This window comes from Ochotona curzoniae, unplaced genomic scaffold (genome assembly GCF_017591425.1).
Source record: "Ochotona curzoniae isolate NIBS_2020 unplaced genomic scaffold, NIBS_Ocur_1.0 scaffold_1037, whole genome shotgun sequence".
NCBI lineage: Eukaryota > Metazoa > Chordata > Mammalia > Lagomorpha > Ochotonidae > Ochotona > Ochotona curzoniae.
The window spans coordinates 16,863,849-16,890,685 of record NW_024467083.1 but is presented as its reverse complement, the minus strand read 5'-3'; the positions used below and the strand labels follow the sequence as shown (position 1 = coordinate 16,890,685).

Below are 26,837 nucleotides of genomic sequence, written 5' to 3'. Positions count from 1 at the left end.
GTTTGTTATGATCAAAAGGAGATTTTTTACTTTATTTTGCAGTTATGCTTTCCTCTGAACCAGTAATACATTTTATTATTATTATTTTTGAAATATAAAGAATGACTTTCAAAATGATGATTAAAATTCCATTTAGCAATGGTTTCAAGGGAAGCAGCAACAGCCAAGGTAGAGAGGAAGGAAAACAGCATACTTTGGGCACAGCAAGGTAGCCTAGTGGCTAAAGTCCTCACCTTGAATGTGCTGGGATCCCATACGGGCACCGGTTCTAATCCTGGCAGCTCCACTTCCCATCCAGCTCCCTGCTTGTGGTCTGAGAAAGCAGTCAAGGATGGCCCAAAACCTTGGGACCGTGCACCTGCATGGGAGACCTAGAAGAGGCTTCTGGCTCCTGGCTTTGGATAAGTGCAGCTTGGACTGTTGCAGCCACTTCGGGAGTGAATCAGTGGATGGAAGATCTTCCTCTCTGTCTCTCTTCCTCTCTATATATCTGACTTTCCAATAAAAATAAAATAAATCTTTAAAAAAAAAAAGCAAGGACTTGCAATCTAAAGATTTGTATTTGAGTCCCAACGTGACTATTTATTTGTGTTTTTGTTGTTGTTGTTGTTTTTTAAGTAGCACCTAATGTTAGGGTTGTTATTAGACATAATATACATGGATTCAGAACTGTGTCTAACCAAAAGTAGAAATTTAATTCATGAAAGGATACAGTCATAGAGTCCCCAAACAGATACAAATGATGTTAATATGTTTAAGTTCAGTGATAGTGAGAGGAAGTTCCTTGAGTAACACATACATATATAAAAACATATATATACATATTTGCATTAATATATATTTAAAGATTTATTTATTTTTCTTGGAAAGGCATATTCACAGGGAAAAGGAGATGTATATATACAGAAAGATATTCCATATGCTGGTTCACTGCCTAAGGTGCCATAACGGCCAGAGCTGAGCTGGTCCAAAGCCAGGAGCCAGGAGCTTCTTCCAGGTCTCCCATGCAGCTGCTGGTCCCAAGGCTTAGGACCATCTTCTACTGTTTTCCCAGGCCACAAGCAGGAGGCTGGATGGGAAGTAGAGCATCCAGGACATAAACTGGTATCTCACAGGATCCTGGCACATGCAAGGTGAGGATTTAGCCACTGAGCCATTGCGCTAGGCCCCTTGAATAATATTTTAATTTCTATTTTTTAGCATATCTGCCATTATTATTTTAATTTTTGTTGTAAGTGTGAAGTTAAATTTTATATAACAGTTCTAAAAATAAAGATAAAACAGAACTAAATAAAGTGGTGATTTCTGGAAGAGAAGTCATAAGCTATTTTCCTACCTTCCTCACAGACACTCTGTAGACACAAGGATCTAGGATGCCTGTGGTGGCACTTGCACTCATTTTGCACATAAATGAGAATTTCTTTCGCCAGCGAACACAGTTTGCTTGTACCACTTCCCTAAAGAGGAGAAAAAGAGTCAATTAATTACATATAACAAATCATAGGTTAAAAGCAAACATACATTTCCAGTAACTTAAAATGTAAAAATGGCATTAAAAGCTGGCATATGTAATTAAGAAAAGGAAACAAACAAATTCCTAACATCTGTGATCTGAAAAATCTCTGGAAGGTTTTAACTGTTAGGAATTTTCACCACAAACCCAAAATGCTAGATGCCACGAGTCACATGGGAGGTCTTTATTCGGTACAGAGGAAGGTGGCAGTGGGAAGAGAGGGCACAGAGAGCATGTATGCTGGAGTATGCTTTTCTGGCAAGGGGGTGGGTACTGACAATATGGGGCTGGGAGGGACTGGAGGGTTGATACCAGGGATATGGGCTGTGAGGGACTGGTGGATAGGGCCGTCAGGTAGAGTCCATGAGGTTACAGCGGATTGATGGAGAACAGGTTAGAAGGTTACAGCAGATTGGCAGAGAAGAAAATTTTTGTCTAAAGAAAGCTAAACTTACAAAAGCAAACCTTAAGGAAACTGAAACCTAACGGAAGCAGGTGTATTTAAAACGGTGCTGGGTCTTATCAATCTTTGGGACTGATGTTTGAGTCACTCCTCACATTAATCATGCACTAGGTGGATACAAATTTGAAAAACCAATTAAATTTATGAATTCAACCAATAAAACTGATATTCCACTATTTATGTAGTTGAGGCCTTGCTCAATATACAATGTACATAACGCACACAATACATAATGCACATAGATGTACATAATGTACATCTATCTTACATATATTTTAAAATAGGAAGAAAGGGACACAATTCCTAACCTTGCACACGCATGGTCATTGTTAGCACAAGGAACAGAAATACAAATACTTATTTAAGTATAAACAAATATTTACTGTTAGGTGAGCTACTGTAATTTTACGTCAGTGATAATGGTATCAGAAACTACCATTTATTGAGAGTTTTCCATGTGCTTCTTAATCTCAGCCCCGCCCAAGGATGTAGCCGGCATCTTCCTCCCTTTATAGAGAAGCAAAAGGAAGTCCAAGGAGGGAAGTTAAATAAATCTTAACATACATTATTTAAAAGTCAAGTATGTGCTTACATATACTCAAAAGTAAGTTTTTTTTTTTTAAATTACAAAAGCTAATGCGACAATAAGCAAGCAAAAAAATCAGGATTATTTTTATAGATGCTTCCCTGCCAACATCTTCTGGTCTGGAGATTTGCTGAAGACGTAAGTCACAGCTTCGGGAACTCTCTGAAAACCCATGTAATGCAGATGTACTTGAGATATATTCTGAGCCTCAAGGCACTGACTGTTTCTGTCACCAGAGCGCCTGACATACCATCAGAAAGCCAAAATAACACTTCAAAAATTGCTATTTTATGTTTCTTATAAAATCACATGAGAAATTCTAGTTAAAGGTGACAAGGTTTGATCACATGTAATGTTCTCTGTCCCCCGCCTCCGACCAAAATTCATTACATTAAGAAAACAAAAGTCATTATCTCATTAGACAGAACCAGAGAGTAGACAGAAAAGAGGTCAGAACCAGAAAAATGGAAAGTGATTTAGCCTATTGAAGAAATCCACATCTTAGACTGGCAATGCTGAAAGCTGGGAGGAGCAATCCTAAATTGCTCTTGAAATAGAATAAAGTGGGGACAAATGCAGGGGGACTGACTGGAAACTGCTCCATTAACTTGATAGCAATCAGCTCTTCCCTACGACTCGACTCGTTCAGAGGACTGAGGAAATATCCTGACAAGGAAAACAGGGACTTCTGACTGTGCAATTTGAGGGCACAGGTTAAAAACAACAGCTCGAAGGCATAACAACGGGAGGAGTGCAAGATGAAGGCTGTGTCTTCAGCCTCCTTTTCCTCTCCTACAATCAGCATTATGTTTATGAACATGTGAGTACAATGTTCTCTGGGGGAATCCAGACAGTTTCAAAGAAAAGATCTGATGAGATGGATGTTGGTAATTCCCAATGAAAAATTTCTACCAGTTCAACCTACCACAGAAACCTGAGGTGACAACCACCCTCTGCAGATACAAAGCTCCTCCTCAACTGCTAATGCCTCAGGAGACCTCACAGCAAAGGCAGAGGCTAGGATGAATACAGCAATAGACTTCAACGAAATAGTCTGTGCTGGAGGGTGAAAATAATTCCGAGAGAGATAAAATAACTACATGGAAATGACATCTACCATACAAGAACATACGTGGAACCAAAAAGCACTCTCAGAAGTCAGAATATCATTCTATACCAACTCCACCCTCCTTCCTGGCCCAGGAAGCCAGGCTTTATGGACAGCACCATCCATCTCTTGTTCTCTACCCCCAAAGGGCTACAAGTTCAAACACTAGGAGGAGAGAGGACAGGACAGTGAAGCCGATGCATCTACTCTCTAGCTCCTTTCTGTGTTTATGTGCTTAAAGCAATTAATTCAGAATTTTTTGTGTTACTCTAAGGTGCATACACACACACACACACATACACCTGTGAGAAAACTGTGCAAACTAAACATGAAAAAAGTGAGTTAATTTATGACAGTTTTGCTATACTTATGAGTTACCATGGAAACAAACTCAGACTACTTGGCAACTGGGACAAAAGTCACATTAGTAAATGCTTTCCGATATATGAGTCATTAATTTCCTATGAATTTTATCCAGTTGCTCAAGCACTTTTAAGAAACAGCAACAGAATATGATTTGTGTTGATATTGTAGAAAGCCAAGTATTTTTAAGACAAAAGGATAAAGCTGCGGAATGTGACATAAAATAAGCAGAGAGCTCACAAGGCGATGATGTTGCTATGGCCACTGTTTATGCTTCGAAAGAGTCAAAGAAAATCTAGATCGCTTTTTAAAATAGAAATAGAAATTATGACTCCATTTTTTGTGATTTATTCTCAGAAGAAAACACATTTGTATACTCAAGGCACATATTTAAAACTACATCATGTGTTGGTAATTCAAAGCATTTTTAACTTTTTAAAAATAGTGAAAGAAACCTATTATGAGGTACATAAGCTATTTGTCAGACAGTACTGCAGTACTGTCCTTTTGGGTTCAAAGCCTGCTTAGCACCTACTAATGGTCATCTTTCTCTCCTCAACCTCTCTGTATTTTCATTTCCTCCTCTGTGGTGAGAATGGAGGAACATGGTCACAGCACCTACCTCTTATGCGATTTTGGGGAAAAATAAAGTATTACTCTCAGTGTTCAGAACAGCGCCTGATTTCCAATTATCTCAAAGTTGTTATTTCAGTAGCTAAAAGTTCTCACTTTGCATGTGTTGGAACCCCACCTGGGTGCCGGTTTGTGTCCCAGCTGCCCCCACTTCCCATCCAGCTTCCTGATTAACGCCTGGGAAAGCAGAAGATTATTCAATTCCTTGGGCCCCTGTACCTTGCTGGGAGACCTGGGAGAAGCTCCTGGCTCCTAGCTTCGGATTGGCCCAGCTCTGGCTGTTATCGTCATTTGTGAAGCGAACAAGTGGATGGATGATGGCTCTCTGTAACTCTGCCTTTCATATAACGTTTTCTCAAGACTCTGAGAATAAATTAATTAGATCTACAAAGTTGTGGCTTTCTAGTTATAACACTAAGGATAATGAATCTCTCTGGAGATATTTCTTGCTGGAATAAATGGATGGATACTAATTCACTGAGAAAAGCTGAGCACAAGGAGACTATTTTACTTATTCATTCATTCATTTTGCTAAGGTGTTAAGATGTGAGGAAAATGAAAGCCCAATTTTGAGGCTGAGGATCCTAAGAATCGTTAATTTAGAAATGTGCAGTAAGCAGACACAGACCTAGACTGTGAAGGAAGCATAAGGACATGCATGTAATCAGGGAAGGCTTAGGAGTGGATAAAGTCATTCCTGGGAAGTTAGTGGAGGAGGAAGGGAAGAGAGTGGGGTTTGGAACTCCAGGACACACTAACACTCAAGAGTATCAGAGAAGAAAGGGGGTTGGCAAGAGACTAAAATGTCAACAGAGGGAAAAGCGATGTTATGGAAACCAAGGGGACAGACTTAAGAATTGTTCAACAATATCAAACATGGCAGAGGCCAGATAAGATAAAGACTGCCAAGAATCTATTGGATTTAGCAACAAAGAAATCAGGGATAATACCAGCAAGTGTAGTGTTGGTGGAAAGGTGGGATGGAAGCTGAATTACAATGGGAAATGGAAATATAGAACCCAGACTACCCGTTCAGGGTTTTAGTAATTAACTAGAGAATACTGGGTGGCAGTTAGAGGGGCATGTTGGGTAAATGGAGGGTTTCATTTTAACACCCAAGACTCAAGCATGCTTTAGTGCTGACAGGAAAAAAAAAAAATGAAAAGTGGGGTGGAGGGCGGGAAACTGAAGATCTGAGAGGTGCCAGAGGAAATCTGTCCCAGAAAATGCCAGACAGGAAAGGGTCCAGACTAAGGTGTGAGTAGGAGGGAAAGGGGGGCAAGGACTGGTCTGGCCACAAAAACAGGTGCTTCTTTCATCATGACAGAAAATGACAAAAATGAGCTATAATGCAGGAAGATGTGTCTGCAAATGTCCACTGTTGAGAACTGTTCTCACAGCACAGCCCAAGTTCCAACAACAGATGATGGGCCTAACGAAACATGGTGTATACCCACAAAAACAGAAGCTGCCATTTGCAACAACACAGATGATCTAGACGGCAATACAGCAAGTGAAATAAGCCAGGCACAGAGACACAAATACCTGTAGCCTTACTTACACATGGGAATAGAGAATAAAAACAGGGTGCTTCAGTGGGAAGACCTATCTAGGAACAGGGGAGACATTGGCAATAGGTTCAAAATTACACAGCTACAGATAGGAATAACTTGTGGTGCTCTACGGCACAGCACAGAACCAATATATAATTAATGAATTCTTTGAAACAGCTAAGATATTTTGTAATATTATTTTAAAGATACAGAGAGAAAGAGAGACAGCTGTTAACAACTGAATCACTCCCCAAAAGCCAGCACCAAGTGGAATTAGGCCAGGCTCAAGCCAGGAACCCAGAACTCAATCTGGGCCTTGCAGAGCTAGAACACAAACCCAGACATCCTGATACAGGATACAGGATCCCAAGAGATGTTGTATGCTCGTCTCCAAAAAGAACTGTGTTTTCAACACAAAGAAATAAACATTTGAGAGGATGTGTATGCTGGTTATTCTGATTTTATAATTGTACTATGCATACATCTTTTGGAACAAATTCTATAGATACGTGCAATTATTTGGCAATTAGAAATAAAACTGAGGCAGGTACTACGATACAAAGATTAAGATGTCGCTTAGGACATTTGCATCCTATCCTGGAACACCTTGGTTTGAGTCTCTGCTCTGCTCACAATCCAATTTCGTATAATGAAAACTCTGGGGAGCAGTAGGTAATGGTTAAATTACTTGGGTTTCTGCCACCCATCTGGTTTCTGGCTCTAGAGTGACCTAGCCTTGGCTGTTGCAGGCATTCAGGGGGTAAACCAGTAGATGGAGGACCCGTCACTTTTCTCTCCCTCTCTGTAGCTCTCCTAAATTAAAAACAAAAACAAAAACTGTTAGGCCTGAAGCAATGGGTCAATTGGCCAATCCTTCCCTTGTAAACATCAGGATCTCATATCCTGGCTGTTCTACTTTCCATCTAATTTCCTGCTTGTGGTCTGGGAAAATAGCAGAGGATCGCTTGAGATCATGAACCCCTCTACCCATATAGAAGACCAAGAAGAAGCTCCCAGCTCCTGGCTTTAAGATCGGCTCAGCTTTGGCCACTGTGGCCATTTGGGAAGTGAACCAGTGGATGGAAGCTCTTTCTCTCTGCCTTTCCTTCTCTGTGTAAATCTGCCTTTCCAATAAAACAAAAATAATTTTTGAAATTAGAACCTAAAAAAAATTAAACAGAATGTGTGTATATATATATATATATATAATAGTATACATACACAAAGTACTGCGTGAACTACAAAATTACATAATTCAAGACTTCACTCCAAAGTGGTTTCTAAATCCCCGGGTGAAATGGTTGTCTTGTTCCTATAAATTCCTGAGATCTTGCACACTCACATCTAGTATAACTGCCTGAAAACAGAAGATACTGAGAGCAAGGGAAATAGAAGTTTAATGAAATTTTGCTGCATATTATAAAAGTACTCCTCTATTTTTTTTTTAAAGACCTATTTATTTGTTTAAAAGTCGCACTGACAGAGAGAGGGAAACAGTCAGAGAAAGAACTCATGTATCCCTGGTTTACTTCCCCTTTGGCTACAACAGCCAGGGCTGGACCATGCTGACAGCAGGAGCCAGGAACCTACCCAGGCCCGGGTGAGGGTGCAGCAGAAGCTCAGATACTTTTATTATCATCTGCTGCCTCCAGGCAAATCAGTGGAAAGCTAGACAGGATGTGGACATAGGACTTGATCCCAAGAACACTGCTACTGATGTGAGCTTCACCCAGGTTTCCACATGGGAAACTGGAGTCCAGACACCTGAGCCATCAGCACAGAGCTGGATTTGAAGTGCAGTAGCTGGGACAGGATGCCAGCATGGGATGCCAGCATGACAGGTGGCAGCCAAAATGGTAGCCCCTCCAAGCACGATTAACCAAACGGAAAAACTGTTTTTCTGCTACAATGATAATACTTCGTACAATCAAAAGTACATGCAAATCCCAATAAGATAAAGGGAAATATCATGGGATATTTACATTCTTGAGATCAGAAGTAAAATGAGCCAATGACCCTGTTATTTAAGACAAAAGAGTACCTAAGTATTACAAGCTACTGTGAAATTTTGGCTCTAGCTATCTTGGTCATTCTTCCAATAATGATATAACAATGCCACACAAATTCATCCAGATTGAGTGAATTCTACTCAAAGGCACACCAAGACTAGCTAGTTCCACTTGGAAGGACTATCTGAGGATGAGACTGGAAGGTGTCCACGCAGCAGCAAAAGGATGAGTTTGCACAGAAGACTGTATATACAAAGATTACATTGAGCCTTCTTGCTGGGATATTTCTTCAGCAGCACAGGACTGCTATGGTATTTCCTGCTGATATGGACCACAATCAGCATAAATAAACTTTGTGTTTATGCATCACATTGTTTATTTTGCCTGTATGACATCAGTCCTCCCAGAGGGAGTAGGGTAGCTGAGTTGGAAATCTTGCAATCAATATAGTTTAAATTGTTTTACATTTATTACTTGTTTTAATTTTGCTTGAAAGGCAAAGAGACAATAGAGCCAGGCTTGAGCCAGGTTGAAGCCAGGAGCCTGGAACTCCAGCAGGGCCTTCCACTCACGTGGCAGTGATCTAAGTTCTTGAGCCATCACCTGCTACTTCCCAGGGCTTGGGAACAACAGGAAGTTAGAATTGGGGGTGGAACCAAGACTTGAACTCACATACAGGGTGTGGGCATCCCAGGGGCTATCTTAACTGCTGCACCAAACATTCACCCCACAATACACACTTAAAATGGCTTCTTAATTATTCTGAATGCTGCAGTGGCATTTCTTTTAAGGCAATGTAGTGCCAGTAGACATGTGGCAGCTCTAGCAAGTAGTTACCTTAGCAAAAACAGCTCTTGAATTAATTTTCTTTTTTTAAATTGCATTTCATTTTATAACAACGTTTCATAGGCTCTGATGTTCCCCCATCCCCTCTCCTCTCCCTCCCCCCATGGTGGATTGCTCCACCTTATTGCAGTATTACAGTTCAAATCCAATCTTGTTTCTTTCATTGCAAGCATGTGCCATGCATAGAGTCCAGTATCTTATTGCCCAGCTGAATTCAACAGTTTCTTGGGGAGACCAACTCTGGTCTGAAGACACAGCTGGCAGAATATCATTCCAACCAACTAAAAGCCATAACATAACATCAATAACAGTTTCCAACATTATGGGGTTAATTAGCATTGTATTGAGTGACTGACATGTTAGACAATGTGAGTTCTTAACCACATCCTGTGACTACTTCATTAACATTTCAATTATAGTTTGTATACAACTGGCTTCTATCTACCTTATATTGGCTATAGGATACTATTCAGCTGTCTCATGTCTATTTTCATTGTAGTATTAGGCAGTTTGTTGTGTTGAAGCATAATTTTTACTTAACTTGGCAGATTTTAGGATAGTCTAAACTAGCTTATACCTTTAGCAAGGCATGTGACACCCGTTGAGGCATAGAACACTGTGGGGAGGGGTGTGCAGAGAGATCCTCCATACCCTAGTTAGGAGTAGTTTATTTTCATGTCCTATCCAGTAAGGTATGTGTGAGTACCCGCTGATTGTTTCCTGTCTAGTTCTAAGCTTTCCTTGTTGTTCTCTGTCTATTCTAATTTTTTGTTGTTTTGTTTTGTTTTGGGGAGGCTCCAGGGCAACCCTGATGGTCATTGCAAGAGAGGGTGGGGATCCAGTATTGGAACTAAGTAAGGTCCAGAGAAAGCTCCTCTCCCTGGTTTTGGAGGGAGTTTATTGTTCTTCTGTTTCTGTAGACCACGCAGGGCTCCTGGCTGTTGTTCCAGTGACATTGTGCTCTGTGAGGAGGGATTTGGACTTCTTCTATCCCATGTGGGAGATTCAAGTGGGAGTGGGTGACCTCAGAGTACTTAGCCTCCGAAGGCACTCCAAATTAATTTAATTTTCAAAATATATTTAAGTGAGAGGCTAAGATAGTTCACCAAGATGCCCACAATGGCCAAGGATGAGACTGGGAACTGGAAACCCGGAAATGGGAGTCATCACTGCTTGCATCTCAGGGTCTATACCGGCAGAAAGTTGGAGTCAGGGGCTGGAGTCACGGATTGAATTTAGGCAGTCTGATACGGAATGGGAGCATCTTAACTGATGGGCCAAACACCTGCTTTTCAGTTTTAAGTCACAGCTGTTTATCAGATGAGGAAAAGTCAAACGTTAATATTACAACTGTTGCTGAGTCCCTGCTTGCTTTGGAAAGGCTGGCACTTTATTGGTATAAGAAAGTTTATAGTTTTCAACTGTATATAATTAAGAAACACATTATTTGTTTATAAAATTGATGATTAATTTATCTTTTTATTAATAGGTAATTTATAGTTGCTAATAAAAAGGTAATTTATTTAGCCTAAAGCAAAATTTTGGAACAATTACCTTCTTTTGTAAGAACTAAATGATCTTTCTCAACTGCTTTCCTGGGGCTGTTACTTCTAAAACTGTTTCTGCTTTGTTCATAAAAGCAATGAAATCCACAGGAATCCAAGTAAGACCCTTGAAAGTTTTCTGCAAGTCATACCCTGATCATAAGAAATGACCATTTTCTGGAAGGGATACCAGAGGTGATATATGTTTTTAAAGATTTATTTTATTTTTATTGGAAAGTTAGATATACAGAGAGAAGGAGAGACAGAGAAAAAGATCTTCTGTCCATTGATTTACTCCCCAAGTGGCTGCAACAACCAAAGCTGCACCAATCTGAAGCCAGGAGCCCAGAACCTCTTCTGGGCCTCTCATGCAGGTACAGGATCCCATGGCTTTGGGCTGTCCTCAACTGCCACAAGCAGGGAGCTAGATGAGAAGCAGGGCCACTGGGATTAGAACCACTGCCCATATGGGATTCCAGTGTGGAAGCCAAGGCTTTTAGCCACTAGGCTACTGCACCAGGCCCCAAAGGTAATATTTTAAAAAACAAAACTTGTCACAGGACCCTAAAACCTCAAAGGGGTAAAGTCTTAGTAACTGTATGTTTAGACATCAACACTATAGATATCCCAGGAACTGCGTTTGAAACGTGGTTGCGGTCTATGAAGAAGGAAACATAAAAGTTTAACTAGAAAGAAAACGTCACTAAGTGAGTTCATTCTAATGGTATGCTAGTGATGACTCACTCACATGAGTCAAAGCAAACACACAAAAACCAAAATCAATATTATGGGTAGTTCCTCATTTCGTTACGATAAAATAAATCTTGAGTGTAAGCCAGTTTCTAATCCACAATGCTCAAAAACAGCATTTGATTAGCAGAAAGTTTGAGAATCTCTATTGAAACCAGTAAACAAGTTTGTTGGGTTTTTTTTCCCCTCTGATAGGCAGAAAGTGAGCCACAGGTGGCTTAACTTTCTGAATGTCTGCAACAGGGCCTGGGCCAGGCTGAAGCCAGAAGCCTGGAACTAACTAAGGGCGGCAGGAATCCAAATATTTGAGCCATCACCTACTGCCTCCAGGGTGCGCACTGGCAGAAAGCTTCAAGGAGAGTGGGGATGGGATTCTAACCCAGTCATTCTTACATGGGACTTGACTGTCTCTAGAAGTGTTTAATCTCTATGCTGTACATCTACCCCGCAATCAGGTTTTTTCTTTTTTAATTGTTAGTAACATTGTATTATGTGAAACAGTTTTATAGGTGTTGGGATTTCCCCCAGCCCTCCCACAACCCACCATCCATGGTGGATTCCTCCACCTTGCTGCAATCAGGTTTTTAAGGTAGAAATAAAATTTTCAGAGAGTAGATAGGGGAGTGGGCATCTACTTTAGTGGCTAATTCCCCCCACATCCCATATTGGAGGGCAGAGGTTGGATTCCCAGCTCCAGCTCCTGACTCCAACTGCCTGCCAATGCAGACCTGCCTGGGAGGCAGCAGTGGTGACTCCAGTACTTGGATTCCTGCTCTCCGCATGCAAGGGCGGTATCGAGTTCTTGGCTTGCATTTGGGGTCCTGGCCCACGTCTGTCTATTGCAGACATCTGGGAGTGAAACAGCAGATGGGGACACTTTTGGTCTATTTCTCAAATTGATTAACTACTGTTTAAAAAGACAGCAGGTATGATTTTCATTCATCAATTTGTTTTAAATGTTTGCACCCCTATTTTATGCTATTCCTTTGCCCTAACTTATAATCACGTTCACATTTGTATCCCAACAATACAGGAGATAAACTGTGCGCTGTTTTCTTCCTTTTAGTTACACTTTCCTTTTTTAACCTATCTCCCAAGGAACAATTATGGTTGATGCCTCGTCACCTGCTCATACTCTCATTTCCTCAAATCTAGTTTCCACTCCTACAATTCTGATAGAATTCCTCGCAGCCCCCCATCTGTCTACACTATGGCAGAGCTGAACAACCTCTCCCCCAGATCTTTCCTTGGTTATCTTCTGTGACATGCATTTCTCTCCAAAATTTCAGTCTAATTACTCTTAAGTAGGTCTGTTTCTGTCAAGGTTTTGTTTTCTGATCTTTGTGCTTTATTCTACACACTATGCTGGACTTCATTTCCCAGGACATGTGGATTGCTTTAAAAATCATGGTCTTCAATCCTGACTTTCTACTCTGCTTCAGACACAATCTCTCAGCCACCTGCGACACATCATTGCATCCCTTGCTTGTCACCTCTACATTCAAATGTTCACGCTAAGGAACTCACTATCAGAAATAAAAGGAATACATAGAAAACAACAGAAATAATCCAAACACAATTGTTACTTAGTTGATGGAAGAACATTCCCTATATGGAACTTAATATGAGTACACAGCTTTTTAATGACATGGAAATTGCTATTATCACAATGTTCATGGTAGAAAGCAAGAGAAAAAAATGTGTATGTTATATGGTTTCAATTGTACACAAAAACAAAATGGAAAACTATATCCCAAAACACTAACAGTAGTTATCTTTCATGGGTAACATTTTCTTTTTAATTTTTTATTATTTTTCAAATTTTCTGAGGTGATTTGGTATTAATTGAGCTAACTAACTATTTAATTTGATAGGCAGAGCAACAGAGACACCAAGAACAGTACATCTGCAAGTGCACTCCCCAAATGGCCACAACAACCTGGTCTATAGAATGAAATGCAATGTTCACGCTGCAGCATCCAAGGTCTGCCGAAGTTTGGTCCTCAGTGCACACTTCCGGCGCGGCTTCAACACAGCCGTTCAACATGTGTGCTCCCTCCCTGGCCAACACTGTCTATCTGCAGAACAACTCGCTCCTGCAGATCTTTGCTCCCTAAGCCTTAGAGGGCAAAGCTCAAAATCCTCTCTTGGATTAGCTAAGAAAGACAGGAACTGTGCAGGTTTTTCTTAGAACCATAATGAACATTATTGACAATAACTGGCTAAAATGACACTGGACAATGTTTGATCTTAGCTATAAATTGCCTTGTGAATTAAGAATTTTTAACAGAATTTAGGTATGTAAAATCTGGTCCTGAAAATTGGACTTAATATAAATAGCCACCACACAGATTATAGTAGGTGAATAAAATTTAGGTCACACAACTAAAATTTGCACCCACTATATGGCCATAGAAATGAATATTAATAAAAATAATCTCCTAATGTGAAAAACTGAATTTAACAAAATAACAGAAATAATTAATGCCTAAAATAGTATCTACAATACAGTATGACTCCCAACAGGTATTTTAAAATAAAAACGTCTAAAAAATTAGATTGGCTTAATATTCTTTTTTTACAGAAAATACTTGAATAAAATTTATTGAGATGTAATTTGCATATCATACAATTCACCCAATTAAAGTCTCTAATTCAATCCATTTGTTTCCCACATCATATTCAGGGTGTGAAACATCTACTAAAATCAATTTTAAAACATTTCCATCACCTCTGAAAGAAACTCCATAACCATTAGCAGACATTCTAGTAAAAACCAACCTACTTTCTCTCTAGATTTTGCTTATCACAAACATTTTATATAAATTGTTCTATACAACTCATGATCTTTTGTGTCTTGCTTTGTAGCATGATGTTTCCAGATTCCATCAATGCACAAGAACTTCATCTTTTTTTTTTAAGATTTATTTATTTTTATGTGTAAGACAGATATACAGAGAGGAAGAGAGACAGAAAGGAAGATCTTCCGTCTGATGATTCAGCTGGAGCTGAGCCAATCTGAAGCCAGGAGCCAGGAGCTTCTTCCTGGTCTCCCCCGTGGGTGCAGGTTCCCAAAGCTTTGAGCCATCCTCCACTGGTTTCCCAGGCCACAAGCAGGGAGCTGGATGGGAAGTGGAACTGCCAGGATTAGAACCGGCACCCATATGGGATCCCGGGTGTGCAAGACGAGGACTTTAGCCACTAGGCTATCGCACCGGGCCAAACTTCATTGCCAAATAATACTCCATTCTAGAGATGAATCACATTACTTATCCACTCATCAGTTCATGAAAATTGGATATGTTTCAATTTTTTGGCTACCATAAATGATGAATGTTGCTATTAAAATTTGTGTGCAGGTTTTTGCGTGAACACCGTATTTTTTATCTTGGATACATACCTAGGAAGGGAACTGCTAAGTAATGTGGTAACTGAATCCCCTTTATGACTCAATCTTATTAATCTCTTCAAGTTCAAAGGCAGAAGAGAACTACTAACTCTGGCTGAGAAACTAGGGAACATTCCTTAGGAGCTGTGGCATGTGGAGCTGGTGCCACAACTCAATAGGCTAATCCTCCACTAGCAAGTGCCAGCCTTCCAATGGGTGTCAGTTTGTGTCCTGGCTGCTCCACTTCCCATCCAGCTCCTTACTTGTGGCCTGGGAAAGCAGCGGTGGATTGTCCAAGTCCTTGGGACCCTGTACCTGCATGGGAGACTCGGAAGAGGCTACTGACTTCAGATCAACTCAAGTTCCTAGCCAGTGTTGCCATTTGGGGGGAGTGAACCACTGTTGAAAGATCTTTTCTTCTCTGTCTGTCCTTTTCTCCATTAATTGGCTTTTCCAATTAAAAAAACAAGTTGTGTCATGTGAGCAGGACTTACCCAGTAAGTTACAGAATGTTATATATTTTAATTCTAACAACATTTGCTTTGTGTTTAATGTTAAAAACAATTTTAAAGAGTGTTGCAGCAACAGTGAATCTTCAACCAGGCATCCATTTTCCAGTGCAGCCTCTTTGAAACAAATAGTTTGGTCATTCCTTCCAATGAATGAGTTACTAAAGAGTTGTCCTATGACAAAGGGGCTTTAACTAAACTTACACAGAATAATTACTGTATGAATTTGTAAGTCTATATTTTATTAAGTCATATTAGCAATAGAAAAACTTAATAGACTCAGCACTGCTGTTACAGAAAACTCACGAGGCTGGCGTTGCACTGTAGTGGGCTAAGCCAACATCTGTGATGCCAGCACATCATAGGTGTGTTATTTTGTGAACTGACTGCGCCACTTCTAATCCAGCTCTCTGGCAATGGTTTGAGAGAGCGCAGAAGATGGCTACCCGGGGAGCAAACCAGCAGGTGCAACATTGTTTCCTTCCTCTTTCCTTCTCTTTGTAACACTTACAAAAACAAGTGTTTTTTAAAAATATTTTTTTTAAAGATTCATGGTATGTTTCCAAATCAGGAAATTTAACACGGAGAAATCTTTCTTTTACTATGACTAATTTACTTAAATACATTACCATATTCAAATATTTAACATAATTAATTTAACCTAATAAAAACTTTGTAGGAGGCAGAATATTCATATTTTTAAATGGTGGCAAAATATACAACAGAAAATCTTTATAGTTAAATATTGTTTTTTAATGTTAACTTGCAGTATTTTTACTTTATCTGGGGAGGGTGGAAAGGAAAGGGGGAGAAAGATGGAAAATGAATGAGAAGGCTGGGCGAGACTGAAGCAGGAGCCACACCTCCATCCAGGCTCCCTGGGTGAGTACAGCCATACTCTGCTGCCTTTCAGAAGGCACATCTGCAGGAAGCTGGGTCAAAAGCAAAGCAGGACCAGCACTCCACCACGTGGTGCAGGTGTTCCAAGCGGCAACTGCTGTGTCCGATGCCCACCCCCTGGATATCAGAGGGGATGAAATCAAATATTCAGGGAAACGGAAAGAACAGGAGAAGGGCTGTTTCATGCTCTCAAATGCAAGTTAAACAGAGCATGAACTTTAAGATTGTAGGTAGACAGCCCGGAGTGGTGGCCTAGCAGCTAAAGTCCTTGCCTTGAACGTGCCAGGATCCCATATAGGCGCCGGTTCTAATCCCATCACCTCCACTTCCCACCCTGTTCCCTGCTTGTGGCCAGGGAAACCAGTCAAGGTTGGCCCAAAACCTTGGGACCGTGCACCCACGTGGGAGACCTGGAGGAAGTTCCTGGCTCCTGGCTCCAGATCGGCACAGAACCGGCCGTTGTGCTCACTTGGGGAGTGAATCATTGGATGGAAGATCTTCCTCTCTGTATATCTGACTTTGTAATGAAAAATAAACAAATCTTTAAGAAAAAAAAAAGATTGTAGGTAGAGTGTAAGACAAGAGACACAGGTCACAGAAGGCAGCAAGACCTTCCACAAAGTGAATGGTAAGACCTGACATGACTTCATTGTTACACTCCTTTAAGTAGTAACTGGACAGGCCTGTATCACCCAGGCCTTGGATACGACATCCCTGAGGGTCCTCTTAAGGTTTGCCAGCCCTAGCACCACCTTTCATTCCTATAACGGACAGGAAAAGAGTAAAATGCAAGTCCTGGTCACCTATTCTCTCTAAGCCCGTCTACTCTGTCCTGTGCTTCTATTCTTCCTGACTCTGATTCATTCTCCTGTGGGTGTTCTCTTTTCCAACCCAAACCATAAAATGACCTAAAACCTCTGTTCCAGGGTTACACAAACTCTCATGCGTTCTCCACCTCATGGTGGAACAGTGCACTAACTGAAAACCAGCTCTCTTGTGAGGACGCTGCTTGGATTGCATCACTTGACAGTGGGTGATGTTTATTCTGCACCCCTCCTTTCACAGCTTCAGCACTTTCCTAACACCATCAGCGCTACTTAAATGCTATAACTCCTCCACTTCAAAGCTTACAGCTTCAAGGCTTGAATCATGTGATATCTGCCTGTCTCCTAGTTGATGTCACAGTGCAGTACCTGTTTTGTAATTTTTCTCGCTTCACGCCAACACCTGCAGTCATACTGGCTATTTTAAGGCAAAAGATTTATACGATCTGAAGAGAAACCAGAGTATACTGGCTATTTTAATACTGTGCAAATAACTTAGCACTCTTTGTCCTATCTCTGTCTTTATACCACTGCAGCAGCCCTCATTCTCTGGCTCTTGTCAACTCTAGATTGCTGTAGTAATCTTAAGCCTTCATGTCACAATCTGTGAGCACAACTCCCACCCCTATCCAAGTTCTTCACAGCTCCATTTCTTCTATACATATCTTCCTCTGCCATCTCTGTGGCCTGCATCCTCCAGCTATTCCATATTTTCCTGAGTGATCTTTCTGGCCTGGTTTCCTTCCTTACATTTCTTTACAAAAGCAGGATTCCTTAAATTCCTTTCTTATCAACTCTCTTGGTTTCTTTGCCTCCATAGCCTTTCTACCTACCTATAAACTTTTAAACCTGAAGCAATTACTATCACCCATTTTCTCATATATCTGACTTACAAGTACTCTGGGAGAAAGATATATGAATATGCATATTAAAATCACTGACTCTCAAGATTTAAAAGTTCAGCTGGAGGAGCAGCAATTTTGCTAGTGCCTCAGACCTAGCTGGGATGCCCATGTCCCTGTGGGAGTCCCCAGCTCCGTTCCTGACACAGCTTCATGCTACCACGGACTCTGAGAAACAGAGGTGATGGCTCAGGTAATCGATTTCCTGGCTTTGGCATTTGTCCCTACCTGGATGGCTGCAGGTCACTTGAACCAGTGGAAGGGAATTATTTTCTTCTCTATTTCACCAATGAATAAGTAAATTTCAGTGGGGTCTTTTAGACTTGTCCTTGGTCAGCTTCCCCTCCATTTCCCTATGGAAGCTTTTTGGCCCTTTTTAACTTCCTGCCCTTTCTTCACCTTTCATGGTTGCTATTGAGAATGCTAAGGTCTGTGTCAGAGGAGACTGCACTTCCAGCCCTAAGTCAGCATGTTACTTCCCCATTCCCAGACTAAAGAGTGGAAGCAACTCTACAAAACACAGCAGCAGTAATGCTCCACGACACCCACAGCGTCCTCAATCACCATGCTGTTTGATGCCACTTGTAATCCAGCTTCCAGTTAACGTGCACCCTGGGAAGCAGCAGATGATATGGGACATGATGCAGGAGTACCAAACACAACTTAATCACTGTGCCAAACACTGATACAAATCTCTTCTCTTAGATTTACCCTAGACTCTCATTACCAACGTAACTCAAAACTTCCTCAGAACCTCCAAATCTTCTTTGGATACTATCCCTCAAAAACCAGTAATGAGACTGAAGTTTTGGGCTGAATAATGTAAAGGTATATTTTTGGAGAGGAGTGGTAGTATTTACACAAAGACCACTCTCTTATCTTTCAGGTAAAACTACCTTGAGGCAAAGCTAAAGGGGTTAGTTTTAATATATCTAGCAGTGTCAAAAACTACAACTGGTTTTTCCAAGACTGATACTCAAAAAAAGTAATACTTATATGCATATATAATTATTTAACATAATTTTGTAATGCATAAAAATGAGAAATCATACTATATAAAATCTGAGTTTAATGATTAATAATGGTCTTTGGAGGCAGGCATTTAACTTAATGGTTAAGATGTCCACATACCAGGGTCTGGTGCTATGGCATGGCAAGTTAAACTTCCATCTGTGATCCCAGCATTCCATGTGGATACCCAATCAAATCCCAGGGCTCCACTTCTGAAGATCTAACTTCCTAATAACCCACTGGAAAAGCAGCAGGGACCACACAAGTGCTTGTGCCCTTACACCTGTGAGGGAGACTAGGCAGCGCTCCTGCCTCTTGGCTTCCACCAGGCCCAGCCCTAGTCACTGCAGCCTTTTGGGGCCTGAGCCAGTGAATGGAAGATCTCTGTCTCTTCCTCTCTTTAATTCTACCCTTCAAATAAATAAAGTAAATCTTATAAAATAAAGTAAAAGATGCCCACATCCCACATCCAAGTGCCTGGGTTTGATTCCTGGCTCAGGTCCCCAACCCCAGCTTCCCGCCGATGCAGACCCTGGGAAGCACTGTGAAGGCTCAAGGGGCTGGGTTCCTAGCAGTGACAGGGTAGCCTCGAACTAGCTCCCAGTTCCTGGTTGGGGCCCTGACCTAACCCCAGTTGTTGTAGGCATTTGGGAAGAGAATAGCAGATGAGAGTTCTCACTATCTCCCTGCGTCTTGAGAAAAGAAACACTCTTTTAAAAATTTAAAAAGGTCCTTAAAGCCAGCATGCCTCCAGCACTGCCACTTAGTAGCCAAGTAATCCTCAGTATTGCTTTGAGCTTGTTTCCTCAGGTATACAATAAACAGTATTAGTAATCATTGTAAAGGTAATGATCACAATATAGTAATAGTATTTCCCTCAGAGGATTCTGTTGAAGATTAATTGTAGAGGCTGAGGAAAGCTCCTGGTGCATTGGGAAAGTGCTTAGCCAATGTCAGCTATTATTATTACCACTATCAGAATAATGTGAACTGATGACACCATTTCTAGTTAGGGCATAAAGAATTATTTTTATATACATTACTTACAGTGTAGTTGGCATTTACAGTATACAAATGTGATGTTTTGATATATATGCATGCTGTGAAATGCTATATTCATCAACTCAAAATGCTTATCATTTTTTCTCAGAGCATTTACAACCTACTCGCTTAGCAAAGTCCAGGTAAATGCTATATTAACTATGGCACTATACTCCACAACAGGTCTCTGGAACTTATTCATCCTGTTAACCAACACTTTGTCTTTGAGCAACAGTAGCCCATCTCCCCGCTCTGTCTGTACCCCTGGAAGCCATCATTCTGCTTTCTACATATATGAAGCCACATATACATGCAGCATTATGCAGTACTTTGTTCTGTGCCTGGCTTACTTCATTTAGCACAATGTCCCTTATGGGCTCATCCAAGTTGTAGCAAAAGTCAAACAGTACTAGGACATTATTTTTAAAGGCTGGGCAGTATTACATTGGATAGACCACATTTTCTTTATCCATTTGTCTTTTAAACACACATTTTGGCTCTTGTGAATAATCCTGCAATAAAACACGAGAGTTCAGGTGCCTCTTCAACATACTGGTATCAGCCCTTTAGACATACACCCAGACATGGACATGGATTGCTAGCTTCAGCCAATAATGAGTTTGGCGCCACACGTTCAGACAGCATTTTATAAATTCTGGCTACTTCTGATATTTGCTGTTACCATTAATTGATCTTATAAAATCAGCTTAATACGGAGAAGGACAAGTTGTTAAAACACAGCAAAAGCACTGTGACTCAATAAATCCATTTCTAAATGTCAACTCTAAATACTGGATGCGCCCCAAATTTGGCTATAAAGATGCTTACTATAGCTTACAAAAATATTTACAAAAAGGCAACACTAGTTAAAAAGAGATTTGGTTCAATAAATCATGGAATTTCATAATCGGATAATAGAATTATACTAAATAATCTTATAATTGAATATTTAATAATATGGTAAAATATGCTAAGTTTACAAAGCATCGTATACAATATGATCTCACTTTGGTTAAAAAGAGATGTGATAACGGTGTGAAGGAGAATGGGAGTGAGTGGATCTGTAACGGTTCCTGCACTAAAATATATCAACATGTTAGTGAGAGCTAATAACTCTCGTAAATGTTCAATTTTTACTTTTTTTTTTTTTTTTTTTTGCTTTTCTAGGTTTTCCCCCATGGAACTATGCTACCTTTGCAGTAAGGAAAAAAAATGACTAAAAAGATTACACAATGAAAACATGAATCAAAATCTTGAAAACAAAAAGATGAACTATAGCCAAAAATGAGAAAAAAAATCCTCCCAGCTAGTTTACAAAGAGATCTGATACACAGATGTGCTGAAGCTTCCCGGACACTCCCTGAATTCACATGTGTTTTTGCTACAAACCCATGTGAAACTTGCAGAAATATTTAGCTATCAGTACAAAAAAAAGAGAGAGAGAAAGATGAACCAAATAAGGCAAACTGGAATTCTAAAAACATAGAAAAAATCTTATGAATTCTTTAAGTAAACCAGAACTGAACTTGTTCTGACATTCTTAATAAATTTTAAAAGTAATTTAAATACTATCGACAAAGGAAGAACCCTAAAAAGAAACAATGCAATATCCTGTCTTTTTTAAAGATCTCCAAAATATTTGATTAGCCAGCAAATTGTCTTCAGTTGATTAGACCACTATTATTGTACAATATATTTTCCAAATATTTTAACTACATATGTAAAAAATCTGACTACTTATCCTGACTACTTTAATAACATTTATTACAGATAAAAACTTAGTTTTAATATTTTTCTAAATCTTTCCTGAACAAATCTTCCAAGGGAGAACTGGATACTTTCAACATTAATTTTCACCAATCATCTTTAAAGCACAAAATAGTATAAAGCAATTCTAAAAGTGCACTTGAGTATGCAACCTTGCAAGGTTTCAATACGTTGGAACGTAAGAAATCCCCAAAATTCACTGAATAATTTTTTCATTAGGCTCACTGTCACCTTAACTGTAGTGTGTTATGTGTAACATGTTATATGTGTTATATATCCCCTCCATTAATAGATATAATATCCCCCCTCAAATAAAACAAAAGGGATTTTTTTTTTTACTCTTCTACTTCTGTTATGGAATCAAAGCCATCTGTCTTGGCATTACCATTTTTTAACCACTTGCATTACAGGTTCTCTTCAGCTCCTGTCTTGGTTATCTTAATAACCTTCTATTTTGCTTCCCTAGCTCTAATTTTTCCCCCACTTGAGTCCCAACAGCATTAGCCTTCCAGATAGCTTAAATACCACTTCAATCACATTACAACTCCGCTCATGAACTTGGATGGAATTTTTTTCTACATGCAGCAGAAAGCAAACTCTTCCTAACGGCATTCAAAATCTGGTTCTAATCTCAGTCTCTGCAATGGGCTGGCCTAGCCCCATTTTGTTAACAAGGACTTACTCAAGTCTGTCCCCCCAAGTCTCCTTGCCAAGGCAAGGCCTTCCTCCAGCACACTCAACTGAAATGCTGTTATGGTTTTAACAACCAATACAGATGCAAATAAACTCTTCTTTCAAGAATATCACCAACACTCATAGTCTGACCCACTGAATAAACATTAAGTCATACTGTCCAGAAGTTAGATGAGTATATCTCAAATCTAAGTTCATCATGTAGGGTTAATTTCCTTGTGGACACTTGTATTGGTGATCCTTCTCACAGTTCAACAGGCAGTCTGGTAAATGTTCAACTAATATCTGGTGAACATGGAATGACTGCATGTTTAGGTTTTATACAACCCAACATAAATGTGTGTGTGAACCTCTTTAAATATTCATGAAAAATGGACATTATCTCTTCATTACACTTCCCACAGACTTCTTTAAAATTTTCTCAAATACATACATACATGTGTTTACAAAACATATTTGTTTTTATATGTGAACATATATAAAATAACAATTATATATATACTCATACATTTGTAAGTTTCTATGTACCTCAAAGACTCCTAGCAAAATTAATACTGTTATACATAGACTCAAGCATGTGTTCCCTAAGACCACACCTTTGTGTTTGGTAATTCATTAGGAGGATGCTGAAGACTCAACATATCCATGGTTTAATCATGGCTTAGATTTATTAGGGCAAAAGGACACAAAACAGATCCAGCACACACAATTTCCCTAATAACTAAATTACAAAAATTTGTGCTGATTACAGGGGAACTCATTAGAGACTTGCTGTTCAGGGTTCCTTATTAGAGTTGATCACTGAGGTATCCCTTGTCTACCATGGACTAAAACTCTAGCCTCTTACGTGTTTAGCATAAGAAACATTATATAGAACAGGCACAGTGAGCCACTCTTACCATTTAGGTAGTTTTAGGACACATAGGGAACTATTTCAAGTTTCCAGATCAGCCAAGCATACCCCTGTTAGCAGGCCTTTCTAAGGACATCAGTCATGGGTTCGCTATATGAATTCTTTTCTATGCAATTCACTGATGATTTTTATGGGCGAAACGGCAGAGTGAACTATAGGTGAACTATAAGGTTCATACATAATTTTTTAAAAAGAAAATCTTGCATTTAATTAGGCACACTCTGCCTGGAATGGCAACTACTAACCAAAAGTTATGCAATTCTGAAATGATTTACTTATTTTAGATGTTTTGGGTTTTCTGGTTTTCCTTGTAAAATAAGGTTATCTTTCTCCAACCAGCCTTTCTGCAGTCGTCAGGCTAAAGGAATTAACATAACATCTAAAGGAAACAGACCTTCTGGGATGAGTTGCTTGTCTGAACGTTGGGTGCCAGAGTGCTGACAGGTGTTTAAGGCCCAGCATGTGACCAAATCGTCACAGCGACTCCACGTCAGTGGCAGTTTTCATTTTACAGAGGGGGTTTGCAGAAGCTCACTCCCATGGGCCTGGGATTTAGGCTTCAACCGCTTTGTTCCAAACCCTCACTCTCAGCTTTACACTAACAATCTCCACCAACATGAGAGGCCCCTTGCTAAAAAGCATTTCCCTCTAACAGTATGGCTTCTTCAACTGTTTGGTTAGAAGAGAATTATTCTTAACCCTAATTATATGGACTAAAATCAGATTTTGGTTGGAAGACAAAGGGGCAGGGTTTAACCCAGCATAGTTGATTTTCTTTTTCATTTTCAACTCTTGCAAAGTACATATCACACTCCTTGCTCATTAAAACTATCAGAAAGCTTTCTGCTCAGAAATTCTTTTTCAAAACACACATATCCTCCCCCTTTTCCTGACATCCCCCCTTCTGAGTTTGGACAAACCTGTTCCAGAATCTTGGCATTGCACTTAGCAGCTACGAGAACCTCTGAAAGTTAGGTATGCCACCTGAGCTTCGGTTTATTTGTTCACTAAATGGGAATCCTCTCTCTACCAACTTGCAGTGAGGATGAAATCACATAGTATTCTTTAACAGCCAAGACACATGTATTTGGTGAAAAAATGATTGCATCTAGGACAAACTGACTTGTGAGAAATAATGCCAAATCAGTTTTGGGCAGGAGGTAAAAGGAGGTATTGGAGGAGTGTCCCAACCACCAGGTGTCAGCACTGGCCGGGGAAGACTGGCGCTAACTGTCCAAGGGGTTGCAGGGAAATCACCTCAAGGACCCAGGAGGAGGCTGTCACCTGCCCCTGCAAGACACTGGTCGATTGCCTCGGGCCTTGCAACAGCGTTAAGCACTGGCATCTTTCTAGCTTACATTAACAAATGCCTGTAGTATAATTAATTAACCGAAGAGGCATAAATTTGTCATCATAGTTCAATGACAAAAGCTATCCTCAGAGGACTACTGCTTAATTCTGAGGATCAATAGTGTTTCATCTCTCCTTTGGTTTGGCCAACCAGCTATTTTCTGGCATCTGCAGGCTTCGATATTGCTACAGTCGACATTTTTCTGGCCCCAATTCCACAGCTCATTGACATTATTTCCTATACATTATTAATAAGATGACAAATAAAGTCAGAAGTCTTTTAGGGCAAAAAACAGACCAGTATATTTGAAGGCTGGACAACCACTGACTATTAATTATCCTTGGCCTCGGGAACTCTAAAGGTCACGTTTAAAAAAAAAAAGTCAAAATTTTCTTGCAAAGAAAAACTTGCAGAAAATCCGTCAACCCGCGTCTAGCCCTCAAGTTACTCAATGGACGCGGCCACACCGGCTCTTTCTGTCCCCTGTTCATGGTGCCCACCTGGAGTGGCCAGGGCTCTGGAATGCCCTTTGGGAACCACACTAGTGGCCAACTGCTAAGACGGCTAACTCCAGGAGGATGCACAGTTCTGGGATGAAGCAAAGACTTGCCTCGCCTGCCAGGAACACTTGACTCAAGTCAAGCCCGGCCTCGGAAGGGGTGCCCACGTTCCCGCCTAATGGACAACGGAGAAGCAGGCAGTTAGGCTCAGCCCAGGCTCTGGCAGCGGGAGTTATTTTTCGTTGTTGTTTGTAATAGCAGCTCAGCCCGGTCGTTGCATTTCTCCAACGTCTTTAGAGAACACAGAAGCCTCCTCTTCCCTTTGGCCATCGCTCCCATTCCTAGAGAACCTGGGAGGGCACGGCGGCCGCTAGCAGCCATCCGCAGCGAGGCGCCCAGGCCGAAGGAGGAATCTCTGCACAGCACCGATCAATAACTCCTGGCCGAGTCCAGGCGCGTCCCTGGAGACAGGGGCAGCCCTGCCGGAGCACGCGCGGCCACCGCGCGACACGCTGCCCCCTCGGACGCGCGGCGCGGGGGGCGCCTTACCTGGAGGACTCGGCCGTGAAGCTGCCGCCGTCCAGCAGCCGCATCTTGCAGAAGAGGACCCCATTGACGAAAGGCACCGAGGAGAGTTCCTCGAGCTCGAAGTCCACCTTAAACTTAAACTTCTTCTTCTTCATCATCATGAGAGCCAGGCGCCGGCGAGCGGGGTGCGGCGGTGGCCCCAAGGGGCGCGCAGGCAGGCGCCTCCGCCTCAGCTCGGCCGAGCCCCGGATCCGCCCAGCCCCATGGCCGGGGCCGCGAGCTGCGCGCGGAGGCGCGGCCGGGGGGCGCCGCGGACCGGCCGGGCCCGAGCCCGGGCCGGAGGCCGCCGCCGCCGCTGCCTCTCGCGGCAGTCCGGACCCGAGGGAGGCGGCGGCTGCGGCGCGGACGCCGGCCGCCCGTGGGGGCCGGTCGTGCTGCAGCTCGCCCGGGGAGGTGAGCTCCTTGTCAGCGCTCCGCTCGCCGCCGCCGCTGCCGTTCGTCTGAGAGCCGGAGAGAAGCTCAGAGAACGGCCGCCGCCTCAGCGCCTCAGCGCCGCGGAGCCCCGGGCGCCCCCAGCGGCCGCGGCCTGCATTGCGGCGCGGGGCGGAAGCGGCAGCGAGGGCGGGGAGATAGGGGGCGGGCAGCCGCTTGGCCGGGGAAACTACCCCCGCGAAGGCAGTTAGCGCGTCACGCCTGTGGGGACGTTAAAAAAAGACAAACTCAACCAAAAAAAGCTTTCTTCTACTGCTTCCTCTCAGCCTTTCCTTTCAGTTTTTGCACCGCCTCTTTTCTTTCTCTCCCCTCCAGTGATTCGTTTCCCTTGAGAATCGTAGGTGGGGAGGAGCAATCAAACTTCAGGACACTGTTTTGGTAGAAATTCTAAAACTTAGATTTGCTTGAAATTAAGTAGCCTTCAAATATTAAAATTGGGGGCTTGCACTATGGCTCAAGTGGCTGATCATTCCCCCTTGCAAGAGCTGGCGTCTCTTATGTGTCCCAGCTGCTCCCCTTGCCATCCTATCCTGATTATGGCCTGGGAAAGCAATTGAGGGTGGCAATTGAGAGTTCTTGGGACCCTGCACCCGCATGGGAGGGCCAGAGGAGCTCCTGGCTCCTGGATTTCAATCAGCTCCGTTCCAGCC

The 26,837-nt window shown here is 41.6% G+C and overlaps 1 protein-coding gene across 1 annotated transcript in view; it reads right to left on the bottom strand.

The window, feature by feature from the left end:
- FAM102B (family with sequence similarity 102 member B) overlaps positions 1-25,949 on the bottom strand; it is a 65,403-nt gene extending 39,454 nt beyond the window's left edge. Inside the window, exons 1-2 of the mRNA XM_040999348.1 lie at positions 25,717-25,949; positions 1,337-1,457 (exon numbers count right to left, since the gene is read on the bottom strand). Of these exons, the coding sequence (XP_040855282.1) occupies positions 1,337-1,457; positions 25,717-25,856 (261 nt within the window). The 5' untranslated portion in view covers positions 25,857-25,949. The remainder of the gene's footprint in view (positions 1-1,336; positions 1,458-25,716) is intronic.
- Positions 25,950-26,837: the final 888 nt, after the last annotated feature.